At 32.5% G+C, this 26593-nt stretch overlaps 2 protein-coding genes across 2 annotated transcripts; both read left to right on the top strand.

Moving 5' to 3' along the window:
- The first annotated feature begins 9409 nt into the window (after positions 1-9409).
- LOC130901809 (prostatic acid phosphatase-like) lies at positions 9410-15211 on the top strand. Its single transcript, XM_057813416.1, has 4 exons — positions 9410-9524; positions 11125-11226; positions 12745-13288; positions 14603-15211. Exons 1-4 carry the CDS (start codon positions 9444-9446, stop codon positions 15040-15042), a joined length of 1167 nt encoding a protein of 388 aa, XP_057669399.1. The 5' UTR covers positions 9410-9443; the 3' UTR covers positions 15043-15211.
- Positions 15212-17213: 2002 nt separating this feature from the next.
- Positions 17214-25240, top strand: LOC130901810 (prostatic acid phosphatase-like). Its single transcript, XM_057813417.1, has 4 exons — positions 17214-17656; positions 20619-20720; positions 21825-22368; positions 24688-25240. The coding sequence occupies exons 1-4, from the start codon at positions 17576-17578 to the stop codon at positions 25125-25127; spliced, it is 1167 nt and encodes a 388-aa protein (XP_057669400.1). The 5' UTR covers positions 17214-17575; the 3' UTR covers positions 25128-25240.
- Positions 25241-26593: the final 1353 nt, after the last annotated feature.

The raw sequence follows: 26593 nt of genomic DNA on the forward strand, positions 1-26593 counted from the left end.
ACCTCGGGGCCGAAAAAACCTCAACCACTCTTAAAGTTTTCCTTCTTCAGGGATAATCCAGCGCTTTGCGTTTGCTCTACCATTCTACACTATATCGAACGAACAAAAAGTATCAGGGGTAGCGAAGACTACCTTATTTTAACTGCCAAACGACCATATCACTGTGCTACGACTCAAACCCTCAGTCGCTGGATCAAAAATGGATTAAAAATGGGGGGAGTTGACACTAAAAAATTTAAAGGGCACAGTACCAGACACGCTGCTTCTTCGGCTGCCCTCAGATCTGGGGTAAATATCGAGAGCATAAGAAGTGCAGCTGGGTGGTCTGAAAAGTCAGATACTTTTTGTAAATTCTATAACAGGCCTTTGGTAGGCACAGAAACGTTTTCTAATTATATTGAAAACTTAATAAAAAACAAATGAAAAAGTTTTTGTTCGGTTTTGCATTCTATGACAAAAATATACAATGTTTTGTTCATTCATGCAAGTATGTTATGTTAGTTCATAGTATTAATAATACTAAAAACGAAAAGGGTTTATAATTAATTTTAGATTTAAAATTTTGGGATGTACTTTTTTGTTACACAAATGTTACTTTTCTGGGAAATAAAAATGAATAGAACTGTAATAAGACTATTTTTATTCTGGTCAAGATCGCCTCTACAATCTTCTCTAAACATCTACAGGGTGTTCTAGGAGGACGTGTACAATAGAAGTATAATTAAGGATTAAACGACTTACCTTAAGGATGTTCAATCCTAATTATACGATATTGGACACGTCCTCCTAGAACAAACCCACCCAGGAAGCAAGTGACTTGGGTTGTCAAAACGAAAGGTAATAGTACACCCGCCCCAGAGGCGATCTTAGTACAGAGGCGAAGTATAATGACACACGAACGAAACGAGCCAGGCAGGATCGACGAGAGGGTGAATCATTTTTTTTAAACTTGCGCGTGATAAGTGATTAGGAGTATTACTACAGGGTGTTCTAGGAGGACGTGTCCAATATCGTATAATTAGGATTGAACATCCTTAAGGTAAGTCGTTTAATCCTTAATTAAAATGAAAAAGAAGCAATTTATCTAATTTATGCAGTGTATAAATGGTATTTATAGAAATATACCATAAAATCATTTGTTACAAGGATTACTAAAATGACACTTGGAATTACAAAGAACATTATTTCTAAAACAAAAAAAATTTGTTGGCATTTTGGGTTTTACTAGAACATTTTTCAAATCCCTGACCAGTACCCAAACTTTTAGCTGTAGAAACCGGCCGGAGTGATATTTCTACATCCGGTACTTCTTCGATTTTAATTAATTTTCATTCGCAGACACTAATCTGGGATCGGGAATATCATTGTTTTTTGCGGCCGTTTCTTGAGTCCAATTGGAAAAATCCTTCTTCGGTTATTTTTATGATGTTAGCTAAAATAGATTTGGCACACCTCCTTTTCCTGTGTCAACTTCAGGCAATGGGATACGGATGGTAAAACCCACTGAGGCTTCAGAATGAGATTTATCCGACATTAATTTTATATTTTTCGCTTGAATCTCCAAACACTTTTTAGACTTTTCTCTTTCTCTTTGAACATTAAGTTTATTAAAACACATAAATCACATTTGCATATTTTCTGCTCATCTTCATCATACTTTCGTGATGGGATTATATAAAACTGTTCGTTCAACTACTTTTTCATTATCAGTTTGAGAAGAAAAATTTATTGCAGTCAAAGTATATTGCAATTGATCTTCGTCGATCAAGGAATTAATTGTATTCTTCGGAATGGCAGTTGTTGACAGTCCAACTCTAGCCGCTCAACGAAACATAGCATCGTAGGGAGACCTTCCAATACCAAAATGTTGCTTTATACATTTGTATTTTTGTCGTCCTTCAAAAATTATTTTTATTTGAATTCGAAATTGATAGCATATTACACACTCTAACGGATATGATCAGTTATTTTATGGAATAACTAGGTATTCTATTAAATAACGGACTTCATACTTTAACGTCAACATTTAAACCGTTTGTTGCAGTGAAAATAATTACAGATGATTTATTAGTATATAGTTGTGCGGTTATTTTATAAAAACTTGATGATTGGTCATTGTGCATGGAAAAATCGATGAAACTCTTGAAAAAGATCAAACAAACAACTATAAATAGATTCGATAAAGGGGAATTACGTAAATTTGGAAATATTTTGCCTGCATAGCTATAAGTACCAAGTTTCTCCCAAAATTATCATATGGATCTTACCGTCTAAAATTACCTCGCCATCGTGTTTCCTATAATAATCTAATAGGTAGATTTCGACTGAGCCATTTGGTTTTCTTTAAATTGTAATTTTTGCGAGAGCACTTAATCACTGTAATATCATTTCACTTTCTGTTTCGTGATAAAATAATAACATAGGGATGTTCGTAGCATTGCTATTATATTATTAAAGCGAAAAGGTCGAGCTAAATCATAGAAAAATCTCTGTATTTCACAATTTACATTTTATATTTTTCTAATCACAAAAGATGTCCTCATTATCCCTATTATATCATCACAATGTTGAAATAATAATCAAGGAAAATAATGTTTGCTTTGTATCAAAACTTTTCTCCAATTTTATTCGTTTCAGTGTTGTTGTTGTTGATATCACGAGTATACCGACATTCAATATCATTGATATATAATCGTTGTAAAACAATGTTTCAACGTTATTTCATAATCACAAGTTATCACACACAAAGCGACTTGTTGTATCCTAATTGGTTTATCTGTCAAAGTAATTGAGATAGATAAATCAGTTTAACAGTTGTTCACCTGGTAACAAAAACATGGATGTAAACTTATTTGAATAGAAAATGTCAGCACACTTCTACATAAGACCTTGTTTATTAAAAATGTTTCACCGTATAACATATGTCAGGATCTTTGAAAAGTGATACAGCTTTTTCAGTATCTTGATTTTCGAATTTCAACGAATTGACGTAAATTTCAATTGTATCTATTCAAAAACATAAAAATATAGTAAACCAGCAATCATTTGAGCTTAATATCGAACATAATATTATTGACACAATCAAATCAAGTTTATAGAATGTCATCAACTCCACGTCGTAACTTAAATTTGTTATGAACTCTTGAAGGTGAAGAGGAAAGACTTCTAAGCACATTACTAATACTTATATCACACTTCAAATCCGTTACAAGCTTTGAAAGCCCCGAATTTGGTTGATAATACCACTTTTAATTCGGTATTGTTTAATTTATCAAAATAAATAGCTTTTATTGAAATTGAAAACAAATCTATCTAGTGTCTATCTTAACCTGAGTGGTAGTGACCATTCAGTGATCACGGACAATTGCATTGAGTACTAGATCAACGTATTTTATCTCTTTCGATCTGGTTTCGTTGCGAGGGATTTCCAAACGGTTTTTTCGGAACCCGTTCTAATTGCCGTAAATTAACCATGGACAGAGTCGGCTTTATAAAATTCTGTAAAGCAACGGAATTTGTATCTATCTCTCCTCCAAAACAACAGTTGATAGCCTGATCACACAACATAAATCAATTAAAATAAAAGAAATCGATACCAAATGTGGGCGTTAAATAACTCTAACACAGCGCCTGGTTATATCAAACGTATGTCCAACAATACCCAATTCACAAATCAAAGAAAAAATCCAAAAGATGTGAATAAAAACGGTATCGAAAATGACATTACTAGGAGTAGGAATACCTGAAACAGATTATAGCCACGTATTAAGCTTTAGGAGATAAATTTTCATCTCTCCCATTGAAAATAAATCTATTCCACAATCTTTTGTGATTAAAAACGATAACACCACCTACCGATTATTTCTTCAAATCGATGGATTGAATTGTAAATTCACACGTAAATCCATAGGTCGCGAAATATCCGCCTGTTTGGAACAAAGACCAAATGAAAATATGGAACAAAAGTGCTACAGAAGAAACAGAGAACACAGAAAACATAACAGAAGCCACACCAGAGAAAGCAACAGAGAATATTCAGCCACAATCATAGAAAATATCCCCAAGAGTTCATAACATACCTCAAACACTCATAACAACAACCTTGTCAAATGTCGTCAAATTCACTAAATTTAAGTACTGACATCCCTATCACTACAAAAAGACAAATTTCAACATCACCCGAATGTTTAGATAGCCCTCCCATCACTTTTGCTCAACTTACTGAGACACTAAAATCAAAAAGAAACAAAAAAATATATAAGTACTAGTGAGAAAATCTGCTCACCTCACTAAAGACAATCAAATATCAGATTGAAAACCAAAGCTCACCTTTCGTTATAAATTTCAATGAGATCTGCGATTTTCTACAAAACACTATTAATGGTGCAAACCCTGAAATAATCGCAGAAGATTATTCAAACGAACCATCTAAATTACTTGAAATTCTCAATTTTATCTATAAAAACATACAAAATAAAACCTTAAAACTCCAACTATCAAGAAGAAAATTATTCACTACCAACATCCCAACCACAGAATTAACAACTAACAACGACACATTATCTCAAAATAATATTTGGAACAAATTAACAAAAGAAACGTCGCCTTTATGTCAAACATGCCAAACCAGACTCACAGTAAAGCATCTTCGAATCGAATGTCCTCAAAAGAGCACAGAAGACGCTAGAAGCCAGGGAAAAGTTTTAAAAAAATTCTCTCTTCATCCGAATGAAGTGCCATGTTATCTTAAAGACCCAAATTTAATTAGTTGATGCCAGATTATATATGTTTAAATGAAAAAAAATCATCGAAAAGCATCTACTGCTGTCGAAAATTGTAATTCACTTAATTTTAAATAGTGTAGTATATAAACTGATATGGTGTTCTGTATGTATAATGATATTATTTATAGCCATGACTTGGAAAAAAGGACCAAATTATTAGGGACAGCACTCAAATTTCTGCATTTTCCGATTTGAATTATTTTTTGGTAGCTATAGCCATCTTACATCTTGATATTTCGAAGAAGATTAAGATTATTACAACAGCTATAAACACTCAAGATTTTCAGTGAAATAGCAAGAAAATTGAATAAAATGGATCTGATTAATTACAGTGTGTAGGACACCAAAATGGCATACATTCCCACATGGGGTCATTTTACTCAGTATATATGATGATATCGGTGTCATTGCTTTTAAGACCTCGTATCATTGAGAGTCCGCGTAGGATACCAAATGAGTGCAATTAGGTCTCGTATAGTTGACATTTACTGAAAACTATTGTCTAAATGAAGTTACTCAAGATATTTTCAAAAACTGCTTTTGTCGGAAATAGCCGGAACAAAAGTTGTTAATAGATTACTTTAATATATTTTTTAGAATAAATTGTAAATTCTTCAAAAAACGTTGCGATGGAGACAATTTAGTTTTTTCATTATAAACATATTTCCAATGTAAGTAAATACCACATTCTTATTTTATGCTAAACATTCCCTTATAGAAATAGGAAATACTGAAGGTGCTTCGAGGTCTATCATTAATATAAATTGAACTGACAAAGGAGAGAAGCAAACCTTTGAGAAGAGAAGCTGATCGGTTGTCGGCTTAGCAAAAACCATGTCTCACCGAAACCATGGAGACATAGCAGCTGAAACGGACCAAACAACACAAATATAAGTCATACAACTTGTTAAAAAGTGCGTAATTAACCATTACTGAAGTCATTGCAGGCATGCCGACGAATCATCGTTTCAAATTTTGGTCGACAAAAGTTCATTCGTCTGATGGCTCCCAGTTGAGCAGTTACATCTACACTACCTTGTAGAGATTAATAACTGGTTTGTGCCATAGTGTTATCTTTCATCTTAACTGAAGGCGTGGAGCGTCTATCATTGTGCAAGGGACCATGAGGCAAGACCAATACAAACGTGTACTAGAAATATAGTTACTGCCACAACTTGAAGAGTGGTTTCTTAATAATTCATCATGCCACAAATAAAAAAGTATAAATAGTTTTTCCGTTGAGAAAGAACAAGGTCAAAATATTCCTGTGCTGATTTATGTTTTAAACTGTTGATTGTAGTATCCTGATAATGAAATATTATAAATAGAAAATATAAAAACCTAATAATCAATTTTCAACCTAGTGTAAACAAATAAAAACAGCTTCTCTATCAACTCAATTTACTGTTAATATACGGTCCCATCAAATTCCATTGAGTATTAGGAAAATGTGGACTCATTATTTCATGAACCATTTGCTGCAAAATGCTGCATGCGCGAACAACTTTTGTTGAATTTGGCTCGTCTTGAAAAATCCATGATCCGTCGCCTGTTACGATCTAATAGATGTCTTTTTAAGTACTGCGATTACACTTTTTCGGCATTCCTTTGCACCAATTAGCACGAGTTTTTTTCAACGATTTTCAAATTATGAGGTATCCAACGCGAAAAAATCTTTTTGGCAGCCAATATTGAATGTATACGAGTGAAACTAATGCCAAATTATACCTCAATCTCACTATATGTCACAAGACGATCTTGCAATATCAGTTTACGTATAGCATCGATGTTTTCTGGTCCTACAGCTAATTGTGGATGACCTTCACGAAATTCATCCTGTAGCAATGTGCGACCACCGCACGAAAATGTTAGCGATTCAATTCAATTTTTTGACAAAGATAAATGTTTCAAGTATCTGTAAACAACTCAAATGCCACTCGTATGACAAACACTTGCTGAATACACTGTTTCCGGCACCACTACACCAACACTCACAATTACACTGTCTGACGCGCGCTTCGATAACCAAGTTATCGTCTTCAGAGACTGAAGGTAAACTAACTAGTTTATCTTAGTGTTGTTGGTGGTGTAAACAGTGTATTCCGCCTGAATATCACCGACGGTTCCAGAAATTCAAACTTAATGTCAGATTTGACATATACATATCCCTGTAGCCACATCTCAAAACTTAAGTAGCAACCCTCGTATTTATTATGAACAAATTTCATAAAGTGAGGGTAGAAGCTGCAATTTTACCTTATATTTACATGACACGTTTCTATATATAAAGTAAATTTTACAAAGTAAATGTGCACTAACAAAATTGTAAACTAAACCCTAATCAAAGAAAGCACGTCGGGGTTTGTATACAATTGTAGATAGCAATGTATAATTTCGTCTGTAACTAGAAACTCTGGAGTATTTTGAATGAACTTTCTCCGCTTCATTATTGACATCAAGTTGAATGGAATCGCATTTCGCTAGCAGGAGGATCTCCAGATTGTACTCACGTACCTACAGACAAATAATTAATTCAGCTTTTCCAGCTGGAAAACAATGGCTAGTTATCATTTATATTACATCAGTAATGTCTTCATAGTAAACAGCAACTCACAATAATGATTATTGTTCGGCGTTGGTAAATATTTATAAAGCTTAACATAGAAATCTTATCAACAGGGTTGGAATACAATAGCTTTATTTACAAGTTATTTCTAACTTCTCAACATGATTATTTACCCTTCACTATTTTATGTTTGCGAAAGTTCGAATTTTGTCGTGTGATTAGTATTATTGTGGAACTAATCCTAATGGAGTTTGAAGAGCTGTGTTGCCTTGAAGCTAGACAAATACCTGTTTTAGGTGTTTAATGATAGTTACAGTAGATCATTTATCTAGGAAAGATTCAATCAGTCAAATCAAATTGATAATTATATCCAACCCAAAATAGCACAAAAATATCTACTATGAAAGTTGATGGAATAGATCAACCAAACTACCATATAACAACTGTAAAAGTGAAAAAATATTTAAATGTTTCCATTGTCTAGCTGAAGTTCTGAATAAATATTCAGTAAACTCAATATTTTGGAAACATACGTAGATTCCGTACATGCAAATTGAGGTTGGTTCAAGGGAGTCTTTTCGATAGTCGATAGTCCTGACTGATTATGGAAAAATATAAGTACGAAGAGTACGACGTTCTCAAACAAGTTCTTGATTTCCTATTAGATCACTTTTGATATTATTGGAAATGTAATTGTATATAATGGTAGATACTGGTCAAAGACAAATAATTTTATTGGCTGGAGGAATGAACAACAAAATAATTGGTGCATTTTCATTATAAATTGAATTGAATTGGAATATCTGGCGTTTTAAAATTTAATAGTTAACACCATTATACCATAATACTAACTTTCTGGACTATATTTGCTGATATTTATTCACATTATTGGTTACCTTGTACTGCAACCTCAAATTACCTTACCACTGATAATACAACTACCAAAGTCCAACTCACAAATGATCTAAAACTGAACTTTGAAATTTATAAAAATTATTAGCGAGGTTCAATTGATAAATATGATATCCATCCTTTCACGTTTTACCCCTTCTTAAACTATTTCATTAGAAGATGACCTTCGAGAAGACTTCATATTGGTCACCATAAACATTCAGAGACGTATTGTAATGCTACTATGACAATAAAGCACTTGGTTTGAAATACTGATCACATTGTTTAAACTATCACTACACCAACACACAGAATTATACTGTCTGACGCGCGTTTCGCCAAGTTGTCGAAACACGCGTTAGATAGTGTAGTGTGTTGGTGTAGTGGTAGTGTAAACATTGTGTTCAGTATGAATATCACCAACGGTTCCAGAAATTCCAACCGCAAACTTCATTTGATTTGGAGCCTAATCTCAAAAAAACGTTCAACTGCTAGACAATTCAAGAGGATTCCTCCAAGCACTCAAACTCAAAAACCTACATTGATTCTGTTGATCACTCCGAATCTGATGCCTACCTTGAGATTAAACTTTTACTTCCGCCTACATATGTTGACTAGGTATCATTTATTTGAAATTAATTGATATAATTAATGAAATTAATGAAGATTGGAACTTTAATTTGGAAAAGATAAGCAACTTTTACACACGATAAACACCAAGACGCTTTGAAAAGAGAATATGATGAAAATGTAGTGCAATGGACCTCAATATCCAAATAATGTATTAGGCTATTTATTAAGTGTTACATATTTCCCTCCATTCAATATTGTATCAGCATCGTTGTCATCACTAATTTATAACTGGAACGAGGTAATGATAACAACCGATATTCTGTCCGACGCACACAGGTGATTAATTAAATATAAAGACTTCCACAAATCACCTCTCCCAGAAAAGCGAAATATTGAAAGTTATCGTAAAGGTATCAAAGAAATAAAATCAGATTGAAATTAAATACCGTTGTATTGACAAAATCATTTTTGACATAACGGTTTTGTTATAATCACTAATGCTGATATTACAATGAAATAAATATTGATATATGATGAGGGCGTCACGTAAATTGAAATTAGAGTAGATCCTCTCGATAGTTAACCAATATAAATAGTCAAAAATGCATAACTAATAATAGCTCTTCAAAATGTGTTCCATAATGCTTTCGTTTGTGCTTATAGGATTAGGTATTTTTGTAGTTAGTGCTGAACGTGTCGCTGTTGTGCAGGTAATTTGAGATATTTTTCTTTAATTGGTTTATCAAAAACTGTACTAAAACTGTTCTAATACAGATTTCATGGTAGGTCATATAGTTTTTGAAGAAACTTTTTTGTATTTGATATTCAATATTTCGAATGGTTTTGTATTTTATAATCATTAATTAATCATAAATTATCATCTTCTAGTAACTGCACTTTTCGAATTAAATGTGACATCAACTAAAACAACGATTCTCTGATAGATTTGATGATACATTGGATATTTGTTCATTTTGTGTATAACATTAGTCAATATAGAAAAAAAAATTTTTCCATCAATTTTCTGTACTGTAGCTGTAGAATTTTCTATTATTTTTTGATATTATAATTTGATGGAAAGTAAGCATCGGATTACTTCTTTATATAGGTTTCTAATTTATATTTGGGTCCTTATAGTAAATTAAAAGAAATACATTATGATCAGTTTATACGAGTTTCCTTAACGATGACGGATCCAATACATAAATATCCAGTGTAAATTTGAGTAAACAAATACTATATTTCTTAAAGTTGTTTAACTCGTCCCAAATAAAATAGAAAGTTGGCCTTTTCTTAGAAATTTGCCAGGATATAGTGGGAAATGTGAACAAATTTTGAGAAACAAAATCTTTTAAATGAATTACTGGAAATAAATCTAAATACGTAATACTTAATGGCAAATTTTTGTAGTATTTCATTGTCTCCCCAAAGAAAAAGGAAAGAGAGTTTAAAAATTGTCGACAGTACCTTCACCACTATTTCGACAAACCCAATGTGTTTAGTATTGAATTTAGTAAAATATTGACGACTTTTTTTAATGAGAAATAGAATATTCTGCACACTATTTGTTTTGCTGAATGGTATTTCTTCAACAAACATTTGTTGTCAAACAATTTTCGTTACTTTAGTGATAAAATTTGCATAAATACCAGAGAATATCATCCACAGAAAAAGAAACACTAGTGCTTGAAATTATATTATTGCACTATTAATTGAAAAAAGAGTGAGTGAGTGAAGAGTCGAAGTGAGTTGATGTTTTGGTTCTGTAAGATATCATTCAATTCCAAAAAGAGGAGCATGAAGAAAACGAGTACCCCAATCACCGACCTGGTGCCATGTGTCTCTAAAATCGACTGTTTAGGAAACATTATCTCAAGATTTGGATTATAACAGCTGCTATTGGACAGTTTCCTGCGTGATTCAAATTTTTGTTGAAAATGAGTGTAAGTTTTAATATCACAGTTTCTATATAGATAGAGACTTAAATATTGCAGTACGTTTTTCAATTAATACCCTATCCAGCATCAGAAGTAGTTTATAACAATTAAAAATCAGAATCTATAACATTGATGACACTTGTGATAACAAGTTAACAAGAAACAAGAAACAAGCAATCTTGAAGCTTAGATCTGAAGTTACTCATTGTGTTTTAATTGTGCGTTCTATTCAGGCCTGAAACTATTTGAATAAAAAAAAACGTTTCTTCTGTAACAAGATTAATACTTTCGATGAAAATTGATATTTACCTTTATTCTTTGAGGGTAGTACTAGATCTATATTGTACTGATAATCCGTTTTCTCTTAATAAAGATTTTTAGACATGGACATCGTACACCAGTAACATTTTATCCTACTGATCCATATAAGAATTCTGATGTTTGGAATGGAAAGAGTCTTGGAGAGCTGACAAATGTAAGTTTTATCCAAAATTTTTATTTAGTAATAAGGAAAATAGTTACTTATTTATAAATATTTCCACATTTAATCCATTCCACTTGTTTATAGCAGCTTCTCAAAAAGTTGTGATCCTCCAAAATACCCAAGTAGTCGAGTAGTAAATATTTCTCGCTAGGTTTCCAGTTTATTTTGTCAACAAGTTGACAACTTTACTATGTTCAAAATATCATTTCTCAATATGGATTTTTTTTGTTACTTTAGGGCATGATGTTCTTCTATTTGTTGGGTTCTTGTGAATTGGAATATGAACTTTCATTTTGTTTTGGATTGATAAGCAATTCTCTAATATAAGATTTGTTTCCTTCTCAAGACATGAATTTTAGAGCTAAAGGCAAGAAGCTAGAAAAATTAGATTTAATGATAAGTAGAGCTGCGGCCATCTAGATGACGAGTTCACCAGATTTCGAGAAATCCTCGGAAAATCTTCAACACTGATAATAACTTGATTTGGTGTTTAAAGTAATACTGATAAGATAAAGCTAGATAGTTCATAGAAATGTTATGAAAGGTCGTTGCCCGTGATTGAAGGAAGGTTCAGTTTTCGGTTTTAAGGGTAAAGGTCATCTTCAGCATCAGGTGGTGAAAATACGATAGTTACCCTATTCAATGATACATTTATGTGTCTTGTAGGTCATCGAGACGAATTAATTGGTTGGTAATGTCTGTATTGACATGAGCGGTGTTTCTTGGGGAGAAGCGAGAGACAAGGAATAAGAAATTTCTATATTTGAACTAGTTGTAAATTTTTAATCTTCGATGAACCTTTGCTGCTTTAATCAAAATTGGAAAGATTTTGCAGCTAATTGAGCCGTTGAATAAGACTGAATCCAGGGTAAACAACGATCTCAAATTAATAATCTGTATGTAACTGATATAGATTGTCACGTGAAAAGTTTTTTGTAATTTTGTAATTACGTAATCAGGGGATGGAAACGTAAGTGCGTCAGTGAATCTAATATAATTGAACCGAATAACGTATTGTCAGAAAACACAAGCTTTCTGATTTCTAATTTTGCTTATTCATATCTCTTTGAAACATTATACTTTATACTTTCAAAATATGCGTCTTAAACGCAAAGTATTGACCAAAAAGTTATTTGGTGTTGAATAATCGCAGTATGGTGGAGTTGTGCAGTAGTGTAAGAGCTTGTTTTGCCGAGATGGAGAATTATTCCCTCCAATGACTTTTAGATGTACAATTGATAGTATCCTGCTGGGGATTAACGTTTCTATTTTACAATAGTGCTAGAATTTACTCCAGTAATATCAGTGACAGTCAACAACAGTCAACGAAAGTAGTCAAGAATACCATAAGAGGGACATAGAAATATTAAACAATACTTCTGTAAAATCGGTTAATAAATTATATAAAAACCATAATGGGATAATTTGCTTAAATTGATGAAATGTCAGTTAGATTTGTTGGTCATTTGTTTCGGACTTAAGTTGATATTATCTTTTGCTTGGTTTCAGGTTGGAAAGATTCAGCATTATGAGTTAGGAAATTTCACAAAAAATCGATACTCACTTTTTATGCCAAATAAATACCATAGCTCTCATTTTCGTATAGAAACCACCGATGTTGATAGAACTGATATGTCAGCTCAAGTGAATGTTTACAGCATGTTTCCTGCTACGGGTGACGATATATGGCTTCCAAGTATAAACTGGCATCCAATTCCTATACGTTCTTGCGATGAATCGATTTGGAGCAGCATGTATTATCCAGTATCTTGTGATATTTTTTTCCAACTCCTTGCAGATGTTCTTAGTAGTGAGGAATATCAAGAACTTAATAAAAAATATGAATCTACATACAAGATTTTGTCCAAAAATTCCGGTAAAGAGGTTACCGATGTTGTAGGGGCCATGGACATTTGGGATTCATTGAAATCTGAAGATACTATCGGTTTGACGTTACCTGATTGGACAAAAGAGGTATATCCTGAACCTTTACGTACTCTAGTGGGATATGCATTTGCATCAAGCACTTTTACGACACAAATGAAAAGATTTTGTGAGTACTAATTCATTTCATAAACTTGTTTCTGACATCAATTAAGCTTATTCTCACAGAACAATTTGTTAAGTGGATTCAATTTGATTTACTCTTCTTTTTATCTACAAAGTAAGCACAAGAATGTGAACTATATTACTATGTAGATATGCCTGTGGATATTGGTCTTGAACTGCTGATTTCACATTGCACTCCTCTAAAGAGAGGAGACCCGGTAATTGAAGCTCTGGACGTCTGCAGACGAGCTCGGTGTTTAAGAGTCATATTTTCCTGTCGAGTAGGTCTTACAAATACTGTTCTAGATGAGATTATATTGGAAAGCTCCCAAGAGCATCTGCTGTAGTAGTAGCGGTAAAACTGAATCAGATCAGCGACCTTTTTCCGTTGCTCTAAGCTAAGTTTCTGGTCAATTATGGATCACCTAAAAATCGAATTGCTTTCTTCTTTATTGAGTCGAGCATCCTCATGGTTTGCTTTAAAACTGAGCTCCAAATGTGATAGCACTGTTAAAAAAATGGACTTATCTGGCCTTGTAGAGGATTAGAAGCTGCTGCGGAGTATATAGCTTTTTCGTCTTAAAGAGGCTTCCAAGTTTTTTTGAAGCTAGCCTTAGCTAATTGTGATCATATATATTGCTCCCAACCCTTACAGCTGATAGGCAAATTTGCAGTGCTGGTAATATGTCCATACAGGACGAAATCCCGAGCAGTAGTGCTAAACTTCTTTATGAAAACATTAGCCTGGTTCTTTGTTGCATTAAACTCAATCACATTGTTTCCACCCCACTCCAGAATGCTTTCAAGATCGGTTTGGTGGTGGTGATCTGTTACTGACTAAGGATTTGAGTGTTAGCGGTCTAAAACTGTTATGCTGCTCATCAGTCAAAAATGTCAAAAGTAAAGTTCACAACGCGTTGACAAAGCAAAATGTGAATGGAGCACTCAAAATACGAAAAAAAAAATGTAAAACCACTGGATTGAAAGTTGTGTACAATGAAATGGAAATTCAATGAAAATATTGAGAAAATGATAGAGATTCATATCCTATAATCGAATAGTGAAGCGCAGGGATGTTATTATGAGAATCATGAGAATCAATGAAAAACACACGTTCACATGTATATATTGACTACACAATTGATATCATATATGACGAAAAGAATGAAATTAACAGTCAATCAATACAGATATTATTCAACTACACACACTATGCGATAAATGGGGGTCACAATACATATTAAGAAATATTGTATTATAAAAATTATTATCGAATATAACATTGAAATGAAACCTATTATAACTATTTATTTTCTAGTTATTGGACCTTTCCTGAATGAAATAGTGAAGTATTTCAATTCCATGGCCGAAAACCCTACATCTTCTCAAAGATTCAAGTTATATAGTGGCCATGACACAAATATTGCGGCTGTTCTTAACACCTTACGAGCTTTCAACCCCCCTTATCCTCCAGCGTTTGCCAGCAGCATTTACTTTGAACTAGAAAAAGAAGGGAAGGAATATTATGTGAAAGTTTTTAGCAAGGATGGTGATGACTTTAAACAAATAAGTGTTAATGGATGTCAACTGAATTGTAGTCTTTCCGATTTCAAATCAAAACTTGAAGATGTGCTTACAGATGTGCCATCTAGGGATAGGGAATGTTCACAAAGGGCTTTTCTCTCGCCGCAACCTACAGCTCAAATAAGTACTCTAGTTTCAAATCTTAGAGAGAGGTTGCGAAATTTCAGTACATAATATCTTCCATTCTATTAAATATTGAAATTGATGGAAAAAATTATTCTCGAAAATGTTATAAAACTAATATTATCTCATTGACGTGTTGATATTGAAAGATAGTTTTCATTTTGTAGATTTTATTCGTGCCAAAACTTCAATAAATATATTTATTTTATTCAAATTAGAATCGTGTTTCTTGTTATCGTTACGGATAAGTTGAAATTTGTTGAGTTTACTTACTATGGAATAAATTAATTATGTGTAATCCACTAATACTTTCGATATGTACATGATATGTACACTGATTACATTAATAAAGTCAGTGAATATAAAAATGAGTCATAGGTCAGAAATCCAGCTAAGAAAAGTGTTTGTAACCAGACAAGTAAGAGAAATAGGCAGATAAGAAATAAGACTCAAATATTTCAATTACTTGTCGAATAAGACACATAATGAGGAAACAAGAATTGGTATTTGCTAATTCTGTCAACAGACTTTTTCACACGTGTGCTACTATATCATAAAATTGTTTTTGATTAATCGTTGTTCCAATTTATATAAACTGAATAGATAAATCAATCCGTTCCACTTAACTATGAAAGTAGCTTTCAAGGTGCTTTTTAATCTTATTATTCTGAAGCTTATCTAGCTTATCTAAACTGTATTTAGCAACGAGTACAACTTTTTGATGTATGTTCAAAATTCCATGCTGATGATTATGAAGAAAATTTGTGCAGTTTCGAGCTGTTACTGCTTCACTTTTCGATACCCAGCTGCTTGGAATCTTCTATCTATCTATCTACAAAAAATGTTAATAACTCACTGCGAAATAATACTAGTACAATCTAATTTGGAGTGATGATGATATATTCTTGCCAAAAATCCTCAGGAATTGTCACATAACCCGCTAACTTATTGTTAGAACGAATACAAATCCAAGTCATTTTGTAGTGAATGAGAAAACGTGTTTTTGGCGAACGTTTATATACAGGATTGTGAAGTATAAAAATAAATGATGAGACTTTCTTATTTGAATTTTGATTAGTTTTTAGTATGAATCAAGTGGATAAATGTCGAATACATAAAGTAGATATGCTATGTACGTTCTGGAACTGAAGTGCGTCATAAGTAGGGGTGAGTCCAACTTCTTGAACGTTAACATCATGTTTCATGTCTGCCATCTTAAATTTCCCACGACAACTGTCAGGATTAACCAATACCTCCATGCATCAATGATGGAGAATAGGGAATTACTTCAAAATAGTCAACCAACATTTCCTCAAAATTTAGCCCCTCAAAATCCCTTCTTGCTATGGAATATCTCCTTTAAAAAATCTTTGTAATTCGGATATCAGCATCGTTCAAATTTGATTCAAGTAAATACATAGTACACCTAAATGGATTGGTCGTTTTCTTCCGATATCATCATAATCAATTTTTTTGCTTTCCACAGAAATAATTAATTTTTGATTTTGAATATCTTTGAATTATACTAAACCGGATTAGCTCATTGAGGTTAAGTTCATAATGATAAGATGGCTACACTTCAACTCCATTTGATCTACAACAAACTTTTTAAATCTTCAATTCCAATGGGTAACTGTCATTGTCAATTGAGAATTGGTGGATAATAAATCTGATATTTGGCTCAAATATTTCATTAAAACAACAGTAATTATTGTTAAGCAAATGTTAGCCATCTTCTTCAATACTGAACAATAATTGAACTACAACGATTACTATTTGGAAATCCGTTAATAACTTGATTTATCGATATGCAGAACTTTTCCTCAACAAGTGAATAATAATAATTCGAATCGATTGGATCCTAGGACACTCTCATATCAAAGGAAATGCCCAAGCAGAGGATCTTGCAAAACTTGGAAGAACCATTGGATGTTCCCTATTTATCAACTCTCCGAGAGAAACCCTTGGTTTTCCGCAGGTGCTACTTTATCCAGAAAAGAAATATGTATCATCTCAATAATATACTCCAATCACTGTGCTGCATTGGCCTTATTGCATAAAATTAACAATGTGTCCTCTAATTTATGCCCCAGTGTCGAAAATCATCACCTATTTCATTTTCAGTGCAATCCATAGTTTTTAAATTTTCAAGCAGTGAAAACATAAGACTTTCAAAAAAATTTTAAGTGCTTCGAACATAAAATTGTAATCCTAGAACTTGGTTTGTCTTAGCATGTCTATAATGTATTTATAACTAAACTTCAACTATATATAGATAAGAAGTTGGATAAAGTCATTAAAATACAGGCCTTCCCAACCTTAATAATAAGAATAAGAAGTGAATAATCATTGGAAATATAATATTTAGATACGTGTGCTGCTCTGAAATCAAAACAAAATCTGTTTCTATATAATTTAACTTTTGGTTTAATTATACAGTTATCACTATTAAATAAATTTGGATAACGAAGATATTGTCGAATACCGTCCACTCAAAAAAAAAAAACTGGTAGGATTCCACTTCAAATTGATATGATATAAATATCAGTGAATGAAATAGAAAAAATGGAAATAGCGCTTCAATATGTATCATTTAACATTCTCTATAGTGCTCATTGGATTATGGTTTTTGACGGGTTCTGCTGAACGTGTTGCTGTTGTTCAGGTAATTTTATATATTTTCCATACAAATACAGTTGAAGTCGAGCTTGTCGACGACTTTATTATATGAATAATAATAATATAGCTCTGTTCCAACGAAGAATAAAAAGAGTGTTTTGTCGCCTTCCGCGTTATACCATGGTTATGATAACTAGGTTGTGTTTTAGTGGTCAATATGTTATGAAAGGGTTTTTATATTGAAATTCCATGTGAATTTTTTCCAAAAATTGAACTGAAAAATTGAAAAAAAATTGTTTTTCTGTTAACAACTCTCTTTGATCATAAAAAGATGGGATAACTTAGTTTTAATAGATTAATTAGCTCATATTTCAATTTAAATGTTTTTTACCAGATTTGTTAGAGAATAATTGCAGAATGAGAATTAATTTTATTGTTATTTTATTTGATGCATTGCACCCGTAAATGAAGCAACATTAGATAAACATTTCATTGCATCAAATCCATCTCATCTTTATTGAAATTATCACGTATTAGTTTCGTATGTATTACTTTTTCTTTACAATAAAATTTTAAATCCTTACTTGATGAAAAAAATTTCCAACACATTTATCCGAAAAATAAGACTTTTGGAACTGAAATCATGAAGATCATTAATTATTGTCGTTACCGGTGGTGAAATCGAATCTCCATTTTTCATCTAATTCATTCATTCATACATCATGGTCAAATTTAAACATAACTATGTTTTCAATCACTACCGCACTTGGAGTGGAAATATGTGCATAGCTTTGCTCTAATTGTATTCTAAATCTTTTCTATTAGATTGTACACAAAGTAATGATAGAGGACAGTCTTCATAAGGTTTGTCCATGATGCTTGAAAATAACAACATAACAACCCCTTATTTGCGGAAATCTTTCCGAGAATATTCATGTCTGTGTTATCGTTTTTCATAAATATAAATATCTCATCTTTTTAAACTGATATTGAGAATTAATTCTAATGCTCAATTCAGACTCTCGCAGACTCTCTTAACAAGATTATTGGCGAGCAGAAGCAGAGTACCAATCATCCACACTCTCGCTTACGCCCTAAAAGACCGATACGGAGAGGAGCGAAAGAAAGGCGAGGCGAATCAAGGCAATTGAAGGCGAGGCATCGTTCACACTCTCGCACTTACGCTCCCTCGTGTAACTTTGTGTAGAGTATGAATTGTGCATAATACAATAATTTAGCGGAATTTTTAGTACGAGTAGGAGCTGATCGATGAACAATTTTTTAAATGATGCCGGTTTCTTCGTGATAGGATTTGGAAATGTTTATAGCTTAGTTTTAGATAGAAGCAATACATTTGGTACAAAATTATCGTTACTGCCACTACAAAAAATGATTACTCGTTCCCCACTTCTAGCAAGGAGTATTAATGACATGAGTTATTGGATTGTCAACCCAGCCACATTCAACGTCATGTGTATAAAATCAGGATTCGTTAAAATATTTTTGCCAAAGATCGACGATACGATATGATTCCATGATAACATACATAGTCAAATTAGGGTGGGTACGAAGCTTTTTCTGTATTAAGTTCAGTTTTGGCATTAAATGGGCTTTATAGTCACCCAATATTCGTCGAATAACATCTTTGGTTCCATTGTCAACTTTTTCAACAGTTTTCACTAAACTTTTTTCATTTTTATTGCAGTAAATTGATAGAATATAGAACTAAATTTAATTCTCCACTTATTTTAATAAAAATCTCATCGCAATATTGCACAAACACTTTTTTCACTATAAGACACCGTATCGTCTACTTTAACGAGTCCCTATTATCACACTAAATGAATTTTGAAGTTTTTTTATGATAAAAACGTAAAGTGAAGTCAAATTTGAAAATTGCAAATTGAGCCGAGATCTGAAAGAACGATTAAAAATAATTATAAATGCGAACCGCCACTGTCGATACTCGAAAAAAAATTTCATCTGAATTCACATTTGGAAGACTGATTCTTTTCCAGGAGTTACCCAATATATGATAACTACTGAAATTGATTGATGATTGAGTATTATAAGCCCTTATTTGAAACTATTTGAAGTAAAGAAAGATGAACAATAACTTACATATCAATAACTTATCAAATAATCTGAAAATTTATATCAATCATTATGGATATTTGGTACAATGTATATCCATAATGTGGGTTCCATTTTTACCAACGCCTGCACTGCGATCGCAGTTCAGAGCATCCGCGGCGTTTACTCTGACTCAAGCGGAGAAAATACACCCTATTTTAGATCGCTGCTGCTGATGTGCTCTTTATAGAGCTTCTTTATGATGTCGGTCTCAAAATCAGATTTGTAATTGGTTTTTAAATGCAAAAAAAGTCAAACCAAGTGAAACTCATTCACGAATCTGCGTGGTTTATGAACAAAATCAGTGATTCAATCATTAGAAGATGGGTCAATGAGGACGTGATTAAGAACAATGTGGACACCAGTCTAATAATTCATGAAATTCTTACTGAAAAACTGATATTGTTTTCATTCATCCGTACAGCCCTGACCTCGCTGCTAGCGAGTTTCATCTATTTTTATTAATCTTTCACATCTGTATTCAAGTTGCTTGGGAAGATATACAATGAGTGATTGGTTGCTGATAGAGTTATTGACTATTGCTACCACTACATATTTCCATAATTTAATTGTGTCAGTTGCTAGTAGTTTGTTCACCTAAGAAGTTTCAGTACATTATTATAAAGTTCCATATCCTTTCAATATCCTGTTTTTTGTTGAACAAGGAAAAATATTTGATATAGTCTTGACTTCGAGTTGAATTAATTAATCTTAACAGATTATTTTATATCATGGGAATGGAATATGACGATATTTATCACTATCACATGATAGTGATATAAAATTTTACAATTAGTATTTGTGAAATTTTTCTCGTGCTCATTTCTATTTTAGACTTTGTAGAGTGATATGAAAATTGTCTTCTTTTAACAAAGGTTTTTAGACATGGTCAACGCACGCCAGTGAACTTTTACCCTAATGATCCATATAAGGACTCTGAAGTATGGAATGGAAAGAGTCTTGGAGAACTAACAAACGTAAGTTCGTAGTTTAATATTTGCATTTATTGAGGTATCCAAATAATTGATAGCGATTAGTTCGAGTAGTTACATTCTGAACTAGGCATTATGACAAACATAATCCACAAATAAATTGTGAACTTTGACATTTCGAAGGTAATAATTCCATGTGAATTTTAGCTAAAAAACATTTACAGAGCGCCATCACTATTCTCTCACAATTTTTTAATTGGAATGAATTTTTTTTAATGTCTCAGTAAAAGAAGAAACTGACTGATTGAAAGCTGTTATATATCTGATATTATATTTCTATATTTTCATAATTTTTAAGAACAGTTCTGTAACCAAATCATTTCATTATGGTTTTTCTCTAGACTTTGGTTTTTCTGATTGATATGCATTTTATGGTACATAGTACATATACATAGTACTATACTATTATTACTATATATATATTTTCAGCAAACAGCTATAATTGTAATCCATTATAATTATTAATGAATTCCACTAAAAGTACCATTCATTGTTTTCTTGGAAATCACATTGTATATGATATTAGAATTGCATAACTTATTATTTTATTCTTACATTTCCAAATATATTTTTTTCGACTCGGAATATTCAATGTATTACTTGAGAAAAAATGGGAATGTTGGAGGCATTATTTTTTCTCTGAATTTATTGGTTCTAGATAAAAACTTTGAGGTGAAGGTACGTTTTCGAATGAACAGTTTGAGTGAGTCTACTTAACTAAAGGATTTGATATTGAATAAAGTGCAGATTCAATTTTAATACCTTGAATTATAACAAGAAATTTGGAAAGAATACCAATAGACTAGCCTTTACATTTGCATGGTATCTATATAATTTTCAATCTTTTCCTTCTTCTATTCCTCTAGATTCATATTTAAGGTTTCTCCGCATTCTAAATTACTTTTAAGTGGAAAGATCATGAAATTATGACTCTTTTTAGTATTCAAAAACACAATTTTACAAGTATGTTGTAAAACGGTTCTTTACAACTATTTAGCGTCGTTTTCTAAAAATTTTATGAAATAAAATTGAGGAATTTCATCCATTTATATACAAATAATCTGTTAATATCACTTACTTTGCTTCCAGACTGGAAAATCTCAACATTTGGATTTAGGAAAGTTCACAAGAAACCTATACTCTGATTTTCTCTCAGAAAAATATAATCATACTGAGTTTCGTATAGAAACCACTGATGTTGATAGAACGCATATGTCTGCTCAAGTTAATGTCTATGGAATATTTCCTGCCTCAGGTGACGAAGTATGGCATTCTAGCTTAAATTGGCAACCCATTCCTATTCATCCATCTGATGCGTCCATCTGGAGCAGTACATATTATCCACTAACCTGCGATATTTTTCTCAAATTGTTTACGGAAGTCCTCAATAGTGATGTATATCAAAATATTAATAAGGAATATGCTTCTACGTTCGAAATTTTATCCTCAAATTCCGGTGAAAAAGTTACTGATATTGTAGGTGTTATGAACATTTGGGATCCATTGAAATCGGAAGATTCTCTTGGTTTGCCTCTACCTGAATGGACGAAAGACGTTTATCCGGAACCCTTCCGCACTTTAACCGGATATGCTTTCGCATCAAGCACTTACACGACACAAATGAAAAGAATTGGTACGTATGAGGTTTCATGACATTGATTAACTTTATTTTTGTTGAACATTACATATCTCGAATCTTGATATTTTCTACACAATAAATAAATAAATAAACACATAAGATGGCATTAAGACCATCGCACAAGTCAAATTGAGATTAGAATTAATATGAGCTCTGGAATCTTGACAACTCATGTCTGGAACTACGTTTGATGAATTTTACTATCTTAAAGGTTAGATGCAATAGGGAGACTGCATGGTACGCCTGCAGACGAGGACAAGGCAAAAATAGAGAAAATTATGCCTTAAATAACCGTTTCATGGTAATGTAGACTCTAATTCTTTTAGAAGGAACCCGTAAGGTTTGCGTAGGTGGAGGGTCACTTAAAAGTCGATTAAAGAAGATTAGCTAAAGTGATGTTTCGTTCAGCGAGGAACGCCGTTTCTGCGTTAATGTCATCGTAGATAAAAGGAAAATAATGTGGAGATATCGAGAGGAGATTATCACGAAACAAATTTAACCAGTAACATGCTGTGGAGCTCATTGGAACAGAATTTTGTGGACAACGTAATTGAAGCTTAACAAATTAGTAGATAAACTGTAATATTAGAGACTGCGGCGGAGAAACGAATTATTCAACATTTTTTCTTTTTTCAAGATACTAAAATTCAATTCAAATAAAAAGCAGTTGAATTTCGAGTTTTTGTAGTTTTAATTTAATTTCTAAAGATGAAAATTGCGTTATTCACTCCAACATTTATTTTAGTTAGTTTGAATGCAATCAATTATCGCATCATGAAAAATATATATACAAATGGCTATTCCGAATGTCGGAGTCATAATTTAAAATAGAAACAGATAACTTCAAAAGACAGCAGTTTGTTTGATGATCCTATTTAATTTTTGTTAGATTATATAGACCAACAAATTAACATTTCAAACATTTAGAGAAACTTTTGAATTCATTTCTTCTAACAAGTAGTGTACACGCCATCTGCAATCGTATTAAAAAGGGTATTAACTTGATATATAGTGTCTTCTTCAGTTAATAATTCTTTTCACAATGATCTAGTTAAACTATTTCTGCTACCAAAGAGTACAAAAGAACTATTGCAGGATCAACTATAAATTAAATGTGAGACCTAGTTAACTAAGATTTAATAATTTATGTGCAATAAGAATCACTGGCTAACTTTTACATTCCTTCTTTTTGAAAATAAATTTGAGATAGATTCATATCCAAAACATGATAATAATACGTAATATTTATTTGATTCATTTTAATTACTGAGACCACACAATAGTATTTTTGAATTGTGTTATTGTGTTTGAGAAATATATTGAAATGACTGAAATCAATTAAGAAAGTTTTTTCAAGGAAGTGAGTGACATATTTTTTCAAAAGTACACAATATTTTAGTCACAGAAAGAATATATAATTGTATTTTGCTTCTGTAATTCGTTGAGAATGAGAAACAGAAAATTGATGAAGTAAACGCATCATAGCTTAATCAAATGAATTATCCTCTCCGAGAGTCTGTGGTCTGGTGTTGTTGTGGTGACGTCCCATCTGTTGACAAAATCTTGGTGCTCTCTTTCATCGGCTTTCATTGAGAAGCCAAAGGGAGAGTCATCATAACAATCTTCACGGTAAAACGATTCGTTACAGCATTATGTAATTAAACAGGAATGATGTCTTTAGTTTCGAACGTTTTGTTTTAACAAAAGGACTGACACATGACTGTCGTCACAAAAATATAACTTCGAACACAATCTATGGAATGTGGATCAACTTGGTTGAATCGGAGTTGTAGATGTACCGCCACCAATACCATCTAATGGGAAAATCAGAAAATATTTTTTTGATAGCCTTTCAACATGTAATATGATGACAAATTCTGCTAGACAAAATTTGGAAACAGTGGCCAAGGAAACGATATTACTCAAACTATGAAGCTGATGCTTTGAGTTTGTTTTTTGTTGAGCACTTCTAAAATGTATAAATTCCCATTAAAATTACGAGAATACAGATTCAAATGCCGAACGTAGTCAACAGTCACTTCGATTTTAGATAAATGTGTAGTAAATTCTTTAGGAATTTATTCTAATTCATACAACGGAAGAGTGTCGAAGAAATAGTACAGAATATATAATAGTCATGAACAATTCGAAGAAGCATCAACAATCAGTTTAAAAGCGATTTTTATGGTTTTGTCCCATGTTTAATAGTTATTATATTTGATCTTTTATTTAGTTTAATTGAAATCTATATAAATATAAACCCAATCATATTTTGATTTTTCAAATATATATTGAACTTTTATATAATTTCAGTGATGGGACCTTTTCTTAATGATTTAGTGGAGTATTTTGAATCTATGGTGAAAGATCCTACATCTTCTCCCAAATTGAAATTATATAGTGGTCACGACACTAACGTTGCTGCTCTTCTTAACACGCTTGGAGCTTTCGACCCTCCTTATCCTCCAGCATTTGCCAGCAGCATTTACTTCGAATTGGACAGAGAAGGTGCAGAATATTATGTAAAAGTATTTAGCAAAGATGGTGATGACTTCAAACAAATTACAATTGAGGGATGTCATTCGAATTGTAGTTTTTCTGATTTTAAATCGAAGCTTGATGACGTTATTGTAGATGTCGCTACTAGAGATAAGGAGTGCTTGGAAGGTGCTGTGTCCTTGGGAGACTCCACGAATTATAACAATCAATACGTCACAGATCTCATAAAAAGGCTCCGAAGTTTGAGAACTTGAGCAGTTTGTTATTATTCATAGAAACAATTGCAACTGTATTTTTTTCAAATGTATTCGTATTATTCATGTGAATGAGTTATTAATAAATATATTAAATTCAAGTTACAATCACACATGTTGGTGGTGTGGATCTTTGTGGTATTATATTCCATAGCCAAGATATCAAAACATTCAGTTACTGTGCATAGCTCAATGTCAGTATAGTTTCTACTGTGTATGTGTGGAAACAAATTTGGAAAACCACTAATAACAAGCTTCAAATGTTTGTATAAAACTCTGTTTAGTATAAATAGACAATATAGAGACTATTTAAACTTTGCTTTAGTGATGTGCAAATTAGAAATTGATCATATACTTCAATACTAATACCTCAATCATTCAATACCAAATTAGATTTCTGACGATATAAATGCAAGCTTCTATTTAATCCATAAGAGCTTAAATAATGTTCAGTTTTCTTAGTAACACTTTGCTCAACGTATGGACATTCGTTAACCTCATTGTTTTCAATACTAAAATTTAAATCGGCTAAATCTTAAATTTAAATATTTTGTTGAGGCTAAGTACAGTAACATATTTCTTCATAGGATTACGATTAGTCTGTTGTGTCCTATTTAAAATTACTGAAGGACGATGTCCTTCAAAAGCTAATAGCCAACTTCTAGCGTGACTAGGGAAACAGTGAAGCTAGCACATGTATTTGTACCTGCCACATGTGTGTGCTAGTACTCATCATCACAAATGACATGGACTGTAGTATCCTCCGGATCTACACAAGAGTGGCATTCCGAATCGCCCGTGATACTCATAGCATATAGATCTCGTTTTAGATAACAATATCTGGCTAAAAAACCAGTTTGTAATTGATTTTTGTGCCTGTTCAAGTAGAACAATCAATTTTTAAACAGGGCTTTGTTATTCTCATGTTTTGTGTGAGTTTTTATCGTGAGCAAACTATTCAGATACCTAAATTTCTGTCTACACCAACAAAATACTTTTCATATTCCAGTACAAGTCTAGAAGACACTGTTTCGCCCGTTATGGCTTTTATAACCTCTGTGCTGACTGATCAGATTGAAATTATGGTGTTTTTATTGCACCGTTGATATATTCCCTAACAGCGACTACTCTAGTTTGATCTGCATATTTTGCAAACGAGGAAAACTCGCTTATTTTGTGGTAGCCTCCGCTAAGCTATTGAACTTGGAGTCATCCGTATTCCAAGTGGCCCCATTATTACTCCCCTTATTAACACTCACAGGCGCTACTTCGTCACTGCATATTCATATCACTTACCATCTACCTGTAACATGTAACCTGTATCCAGATTTTCGCATGACCAGTTATATCCGCCTGTCCTCTCTTCATGCGTCCTCATGGCTTTAAACTCTATCATTAGATATAAAGATGGAAGGTCCAGTTGGAGTTTGAGAGGGCACTACTTGATGCCAAATGCATGGATCCTG

Source organism: Diorhabda carinulata, chromosome X (assembly GCF_026250575.1).
Source record: "Diorhabda carinulata isolate Delta chromosome X, icDioCari1.1, whole genome shotgun sequence".
Taxonomy (NCBI): Eukaryota; Metazoa; Arthropoda; class Insecta; order Coleoptera; family Chrysomelidae; genus Diorhabda; species Diorhabda carinulata.

Excerpts from the sequence above, each read along its gene's own strand:
- LOC130901809 (XM_057813416.1), top strand. The coding sequence starts at position 9,444 with ATGTGTTCCATAATGCTTTCGTTTGTGCTTATAGGATTAGGTATTTTT. Across the intron at positions 9,525-11,124 it reads AACGTGTCGCTGTTGTGCAG|ATTTTTAGACATGGACATCG; the intron begins GTAATTTGAGAT and ends CTCTTAATAAAG. Across the intron at positions 13,289-14,602 it reads GACACAAATGAAAAGATTTT|TTATTGGACCTTTCCTGAAT; the intron begins GTGAGTACTAAT and ends TTTATTTTCTAG.
- LOC130901810 (XM_057813417.1), top strand. The coding sequence starts at position 17,576 with ATGTATCATTTAACATTCTCTATAGTGCTCATTGGATTATGGTTTTTG. Across the intron at positions 17,657-20,618 it reads AACGTGTTGCTGTTGTTCAG|GTTTTTAGACATGGTCAACG; the intron begins GTAATTTTATAT and ends CTTTTAACAAAG. Across the intron at positions 20,721-21,824 it reads GTCTTGGAGAACTAACAAAC|ACTGGAAAATCTCAACATTT; the intron begins GTAAGTTCGTAG and ends CTTTGCTTCCAG.